The sequence below is a fragment of the Frankliniella occidentalis genome, unplaced genomic scaffold (genome assembly GCF_000697945.3).
Source record: "Frankliniella occidentalis isolate FOCC.00 unplaced genomic scaffold, Focc_3.1 Scaffold126, whole genome shotgun sequence".
NCBI classification, from domain to species: domain Eukaryota; kingdom Metazoa; phylum Arthropoda; class Insecta; order Thysanoptera; family Thripidae; genus Frankliniella; species Frankliniella occidentalis.
The window spans coordinates 527,478-534,737 of record NW_026267253.1 but is presented as its reverse complement, the minus strand read 5'-3'; the positions used below and the strand labels follow the sequence as shown (position 1 = coordinate 534,737).

General features: G+C 60.2%; 1 protein-coding gene across 1 annotated transcript; it reads right to left on the bottom strand.

Annotated features, from left to right (window-relative positions):
• Positions 1–21: 21 nt before the first annotated feature.
• LOC113201981 (probable serine/threonine-protein kinase irlA) lies at positions 22–5,355 on the bottom strand. Its single transcript, XM_052270517.1, has 4 exons — positions 5,298–5,355; positions 2,470–2,649; positions 1,974–2,377; positions 22–1,874 (listed from the first exon to the last, which is right to left on the bottom strand). Exons 1-4 carry the CDS (start codon positions 5,353–5,355, stop codon positions 1,428–1,430), a joined length of 1,089 nt encoding a protein of 362 aa, XP_052126477.1. The 3' UTR covers positions 22–1,427.
• Positions 5,356–7,260: the final 1,905 nt, after the last annotated feature.

Genomic DNA, 7,260 nt, shown 5'->3' with positions numbered 1-7,260 from the left:
ACCCTCCCCTCCCCCTCGGCTTACTCTTTTAAAAGGATCACAGCAATTATAATAGTAGTGTTCATTGAATTCAACTATTTATTTATTCATCCGCAGCCGTCCCAGCCCGTCCCCCCCGTCATCCTGTCACTCCTCCTTGTCCTCCTCTCCCGGGGGCGAGTTTTCTCCTCGTATTGGTGTATCATTGACAAACGCATCCCCACTCGCGCCTCTCCGTCACGTACTCGCGCTGCCTATTGTGCGCCGGGACCAAAGGGGTGCACGCCAAGCCAGGCAACAGTATTTCCAACGTCTGCCATTGAATCGCACGCCGCATTTAATCTTTTTCTCTCTTTCTCTCTTTCAATTTATTTTTTTTTGTATTGTACTTTTTGTGGCATTAAAGAAGAAATTAAAATGCCACTTGAAAACGCGCAAGACTAGTTCACCACGGCGCGGTGGCGAGCCGGCTCCGTTTGATTCTCCGGTCACGTCAAACCGCGCCGCGCCGCGCGCTCCGTCGTGCTGCGAATAGTCGAGCGGAGCGTTATTGGATCGCGTCGGAATCATCAACGGCTGAATGGAAGGAGAGAGAGAGAGAGAGAGAGAGAGAGAGAGAGAGAGAGAGAGAGAGAGAGAGGCGAGCAGGGCGCAGCGGGGCGGTCACAAAGTGGTCGAAAAATTCTTGGCGACGGCAGCAGCCCCGCGGCGTGCTCAGGTGGCACACGATCGCGCCGGCCAGAGGCTTCGCCAGAGGCTCATGCTCGGCCTTTGTCTCCCGGGCCGCGGCCGCCGCGAGGAGGCGGAAGTGGTCCTTGAGGAGGCGCGCTACGCCACGGTCTGGAAGTGAGCACCGTGAGCACTCCGCGGAGGGGAGGCAGAGGAGGAGGAGGAGCGCGTCGGACGGATCCGAACCGAGCCCGCGCGCCGTGGCTACAAAAAGGCTTGTTCGCTCGCTCGCTCGCTCGCTCGCTCCTCGAGTGACCTCAAGGAACCTTGGACGGGATCCGTTATCTGAAGAACACCCCGGCCCGTGCCCCATTCAGGCTCGAGAGCCCTGCCTCCTGCAGCGCGACGCAGTGCGGGACGTGTATGCTCTGCCCCCGCCCCGCGCGCAGCAGAACACTTTTCAAGTTTTGCCGTTCGGTTTTCTGAGACGCAGCTGCCGGGGAACGGCGGTGGGGGACGTCTGCCTGCGTATTTCCTGTCTTTGGTTTGCGGAGCCTGGCCTGCGCGGCTCTGCCCGCGTCCGCAGGCGAGTTTTCGCCCCCTTCGGAGGTTCAACGGCCTGCTGCTCGGCCAAGGAACTGACCTAGTCGACGGCCACCCCCGCGGCCGGCTGCCGGCCCGGGCTGATTTGAGTGCGGGCGCCCGCCCTCGGAGCTCCCCGCCGGCGGGCGGTCACGTACCCGATCACAGAATAAGACGACGAAGTGCACGCAGCCCGTTCACTCCGAGTAGTTGGTCTTGTCCGAGCCCGTGCCCGAGCCCGGCGACGACGCGTTGTTGACGTCGTGGTGGTGCGTGGCGTGTGCGCCCAGCAGGGGCAGGGCGTAGTCCAGGGGCCCCGGCGGCCGGATGACGGTGGGCAGGTAGCCGGTGCCGGCGTAGGGCGCGGCCAGGAAGCGGCGCGGGCTGTAGCGCTGCGGCGGCGCCAGCGGCGAGAAGGCCGACTTGGTCTCGGCGGCGTCCACCGCGGCCGCCACCACGGCCTCCTGGTCGAGGCACAGCATCAGGTCCATGGCCTGCAGCACGTCCCCGCGGCAGCGCGACAGCAGCGCCTCCACGTCGCTGCGCCGCCGACCCGGGAACACACGCAGAAGCACGTCCACCGGGGACCGCTGCTGCTGTTGCTGTTGTTGTTGCTGCTGCTGTTGTTGCTGTTGCTGCTGCATCTGAAAACACAAAAGTTAAATGTTTTCATTAAATACTTCTCCCAAATTTTCTCAAAACGCACGTGTTTTGGCACGATTCTAGGGATGTTGGTTACTCACCATGGAGTGGCTGAGCTGCTGCTGCACGAAGGCCTGCTGCTGCTGGAAGTGCTGGTACTGCTGCGGGTACGCCATGAACTGCTGCTGCAGGTGGTGGTGCTGGATCTCTTCCCGCCGCAGCTCCCGCTCCCTCTCCCGCTCCCGCTCCCTCTCCCGCTCCCGCTCCCTCTCGCGCCGGCCCCTGTGCGACGAGGGTGCCTTCTTGGGCAGCGACAGGTTGAGGGACAGGTTCTCCGGCAGCGTGAGCCCCGGCAGCCCCGAGGGCAGCCCCGAGGGCAGCCCCGGGTGCGGCGGGGTCAGCCGCTGGTGCTGGGGGCCATCGCCGTCCTCAGAGCCCAGGTGGTCTCCGTCCTCGCCGCTGCCCGCCGTCTCCGGCGAGGGTGTCGGCGGCCCGCTCGTGTGGACTGCAAAAAGGCGGGGGAGCTGGTTGGTTACAGGGCCGAAGGACACACGTCGCGTATCAACCAGTGTTCCAAAGTTTTGTGGAGGTACTTACGGGAAGTTAGGGGTAGGGGTTGGTCACTGTCCGGATCGGGGGGCGTACCCGACCTACTGGACCGGATGCTGTTGGCGCGCTTGGGTGACGACCGATCCTCGTCGCCGTCGTCCTCGTCATCTCCGTCGCCATCTACCGATATTCTGGCCCGCTTGACACCTGCAGCACACAGAGCAAGACGTGGAACGTATTATCATGGAGCCAGGAAGCAGTAGTCTGTTTGAGCATGAGCTAAGGCTAGGCGGCAAAAATCACCCTACTCTATTTTCTAACCCCCCCCTCCCCCCTCCCTATACCCTCTGTCTCCCTCTTCCTCTCAAGTCCCCGCGGTGAATCCGAGAGCCACTTACAACCAGGGAATGGAAAACACAGGGAGAAGGGAGGTGTATAGAGTAACAAGTGAAGTACGCTTGTGCCGCTGTCGACGTCGACGAGCAGGCGACTCTAGCTGTTCATCTGTTGCTTTCTCACTGCAACCAGATGCCTATCTTCCGGGGGCTCTCTCTCTGTCTCTCCCTCTCGTTCGCTCGCACCCTCGCACGCACCCCTCCCTTCTCTCTTTTTCCTTTTCCCCTCCCCCGTGTTGCTTTTTTTCTCGCGCCCGGCAGCAAGGCGGCCGGCGTATTTTGTTATTGTTCACTTTATTGCAGCTCACCTGACACTCGACGCCCCGAGAGCTTATTGACACTCGACATGAAGAATAATGCCACGCAGCTACAATGTGTATCGATGACAATGGGGTAGGAGGGGCGGATTACTTGAACAACAGTCGACTACTGTATGCTGTTGTGCCCCCCACCCCCTCCCCGGCGCGTATGATGTGTTATTGTTGCGCAGATACGGATACACACACCCACTCATACCTGTATCGCTGGCAATGACTGTGTATACGCGCGAGATTATGAATGATAGAAAAGAGAGGTTAGGTATTAAGCTCAAACATAAAGAAAGAAGTTTGAGCGCGGAGGTCGCGCCCATTTCCTGACGTCACCGTTGGAGCGATCATATTATAGTATAATCCGGCTCCTTTCACACACACGCACGCCAGCCCACTCACAGATGGACCCCGGGGGCTCCAAACGTCGCGAGACTGTGACGCGAGATGGAAATAGCTGGCGAGGCGGCGCGGCGTCCCGGCGCGCCGCACCACGGCCTCCTCGGCGCCACCGCCGCGCCCCGCCACGCCCCGCCTCGCCCAGCAGGTGAAATACAAGAAAAGCAATATATTCTCAACAATGGGCGTCGCGATAGCGCCCCGGACCGTAAAGGTTTTGAGGATCGGCGAGAGAGAGAAGGGAATGGGGTAGGGGGAGTGAGTGAGAGGGAATTCGGGGGGATGGAGTGTATAATAATAGAATCAAAAGGGCGCAGATTCTACTTTGTCGTCGCGAAATGCCGATGCTATATCGCCCGGGCTGCCCGCGCCGTGCGCCTTGCTGAATTATATTATTGGATGGGGACGGTTTCATAATATAAAACAAAATTAATTCTCGCCTCGATCGTGGACTTTTCTCGAGATATCTTTTTAAAATAAAAGAATAAAATAAAATGGTGGGGCGCCACCGCGCGGAGGTGCGCACGAACCAGTGGACTGTGACTGTGAAGGCGAACGCGCACCGTGTAGCAGGCAGGGGGGGCTTGTCGCGGGGCGCTGACAGCCGCTGAACCGCTTACAGGGAGAAGGGGTGAGTGGGTGTGCTGCCGCGGCGCGAGCAGCCCGGCGCAGCGCGAGGCACCGGCACCAGCAAGAACCATAGCGGAAAAATGCGCGCAGAATGCGATATCCAATTCCAGTGCGGCGTGGCGGAGCGTGGAGGCGGCGGGGAGGGCGAGGGTGCGACCCACCCGCCACCGGTATGCTATATATCGACAAGTATATAGAGTCGCTTTCACGCTCGCGCCCTCGCGCCTCCCCTCTTGTGCCCTGCACGGAGGAGGCAGGACTTGCGAGGACTAGTGAGGGGGAGAGAGAGAGAGAGAGGGGGTGAGGGGCGGTGATGTTGAGTTGGCCGGGATTCAGGAACATACGAAGCCTTGTGCCAAACAGGCCGCGCCTCCATCTCTCTCCAAACTGTTCTAGTTATCGGCTGATGTGTAATTTCTCCTTGCCAACCCCCCCTCCATGCGTGCGAGCGTGTGTCTTGCACCACCATTTCTCCGCCCTTCCGAAAGGAAGAGCTGTGTAGAGGCCGGCCGTTTCCTTTGGGAAGGGGGAAGTAAATTGTGTTTGTTGCCCTTAGTCGGGACGAGGGATGAGTGGGGGAATCGGTTACGGAGACGTGAGAGTAAGAGGGAGCATCTCGGAGCATACTGAGAAAGCAGAGGTAAAGGGGGGGAGGGGGAGAGAGAGAGAGAGAGAGAGAGAGAGAAAGAGAGAAGGGGGGTGGGGGCGTTGGGGCTATTGTAGTGAGGGCCAATGCGGCAAAGGGTGAAACTCCAACCTCGTCAAGCCCGCCGTGCCCCGCCACGCCCCGCCACGCCCCGCTGCGTCCTAGCTGGTGGTCTGTGACAGACGCTGTGCGCGTGTGCCCAGTGAGTTACTGCTGGGGGAGGGAGGCCCACAGGGCTGGTCCGTATGGTCCAGGCGCCACGCCGCGCGCTCACGGTGCGCACATTATCCTAAACACTGACAATAGCTCGCCAATTTACTGCTGCCTCCCTTCCCTCCCTCCCCCTTTCTCTCTTGCGCTCTCTCTCTTTCTCACTCCCACACCCAAAACCCCGAGCACAGCGCGCAGGACCCTCCCCCTTTCCCAACAAACTGCCGCATGAGCGCGCTCTCCCACACAGCGCCGAGCGCCCCCGCCCCCCGGCGAGCCACCTGTCACCATTGTCATCACCAACACCTTGTTCATCACCATCGCCATCAACACGTATACTGGTCATTATTATCTTCCATTGTTGTCGTCACCATTGCATTCAGCAGCGACCATATAGCCTCTCTGCCCGATCGACACCGTCGACCATACCGCACTGCCGGGCCATCACCATGAGCACCAGGACGGCCGCCGCCCTGCAGCGCGCGCGCCCCTCAGCTGCTGTGCGCGTTGCAGAAGCAAAAACTTATAAAACCTACATTTTGTGTTTGAGCGAGCGGTCATGCGCCGGGGCCGGGCCGAGTGTGTATACCGGCGAACCGACCGGCCAGCTTTTCATGCCATTCAATAGGCCACTCTTTTCACATTTAAAACATGGGGCTCTACCGCACTATCGCGCCATCGCTGCTGATGCAGTAAAAGAAAAAAACAGTGAAAAAAAAAGGATTATGTGCTATCGAGCAGAGGGGTTATATGTGCTCTGCTGCAGCCAATGTGCATACCCGCCAACTTTTTTTTTCCGTAGACAAAAGCATGAAAAAGAGGATAGTAACGCGTCTCCATAAACAGCTCACGTACGGCAATTAGAATATAAAAACGATGCCATTTCGTTACGGAGCGGATGATATTGTCGGAAACTGCGGGTTGCAGCAGTCTGCTGCGTTTTATGTCGGAGTAGCGATATATTTATATTTGTGAGCCACAAAGACAGTGCGAGAAGTATATAGCATACAGATCGCAACCGTCTCCTCCCGTCCCCAACCCTCTCTCTCACTCTGTCCCGCTCGCTCGTTTGCGCCACGTGCCTCGCCACGCGCGCGCACGCTCGCACAATCATACGGTCACTTGTGCGTGCGCGCGCGCGCTCTGCGGTCGACTCGACCCCAAGCCGCCGCGGAGCACAACCACCGCAGCACAACCACCCCCCAGCAGCCCGCGCGCCCGCCGCCGATATACGCGAAATTAATTTGTATCGGACTTGACCGCACCATGGGCCGAGCATGGGAGGTATAATGAGGCTTTGGGCAAAAGAAACATGTGCGCCGCCACCCATCCTCCCTCCACACCGACGCGCCCGGACGCGCCCTTCACCAGCCCCCTCTCCCTCCCACCGCCCCGCCACGCCCCGCCCCGCCACACTGAGAGCTGCTGGTGTGTTGCGCCCTCGGTTGCGCCCCCGTTGTGCGCCGCTGGAAAACGGCGTCGGCAGCGGCCTTCGTACGGAGAGTGCCAGAGTCACCAAATGAAATACCACCCCCTGCCCCTCCCCGCCACCACACCCCGGCGGCGGCGGGGGTCGTCCCGTTGGCAGTAAGCTACAGTTATAGCCGCCCCCGGGCCCCCGGCGCCCTGCCGCCCCCGGCCCGGCTGGGCCCCGCCCCTTTATGAAACCGTTTTATGGTTTCTGCGGCCGCTACTATAGAGACAAAGGAATTTCACAATAAGCTGCGGGGGTGGGGAGCGGGCCTGCTGGGCGGCTGGTGGCGGCACTGCGGTACGAGGCGGACCAGGAATTTTCTGATTGGCACGGAGAGAGAGGGAGAGAGAGACGAAGAGGAAGAGAGAGAGAGAGGAGAGAGGTGCTTCTCTCGCCACTCCCCGAGGTCGCCAACGTCCGACACTGTCCGGGGCGGGGTGTGGCGGGGGCGGGGCGCGCTGACACAAGAGGGGCGGGGCGTTAGGGCGTTCCAGTCACAGCCAGCCCCGCGCCGCGGTGGCTTCCCATGAACTACCACAACCACTACACGGCGTGGCGTGCCGCGCGGAGGCGGGGAGGACCTTCACTCCCTTCACTGCGCTTGGGTGGCTGCTGATTCTGATCCGTCGAGAACTGTACTACGGTTCTGGAGTACTATGAACGTTCGTCGAAGACTCTTGCGTCCCTTTGCCGCCCCTCTGCGGCGGGAAAGCTGGTTTGGTCGAACCGAAGCTGGTCTTGCTTGAGTGGGAGGGAAAGAGAGAGAGAGGGGGGGGG

What these genes read in the sequence shown, in the direction of transcription:
- LOC113201981 (XM_052270517.1), bottom strand. Translation starts at nt 5,355, where the DNA reads ATGACCAGTATACGTGTTGATGGCGATGGTGATGAACAAGGTGTTGGT. An exon ending in AGGTGTTGGTGATGACAATG is followed by an intron (nt 2,650 to 5,297) that starts GTGACAGGTGGC and finishes AATACGTTCCAC; the next exon opens with GTCTTGCTCTGTGTGCTGCA. An exon ending in AGCAGCTCAGCCACTCCATG is followed by an intron (nt 1,875 to 1,973) that starts GTGAGTAACCAA and finishes TTGTGTTTTCAG; the next exon opens with ATGCAGCAGCAACAGCAACA.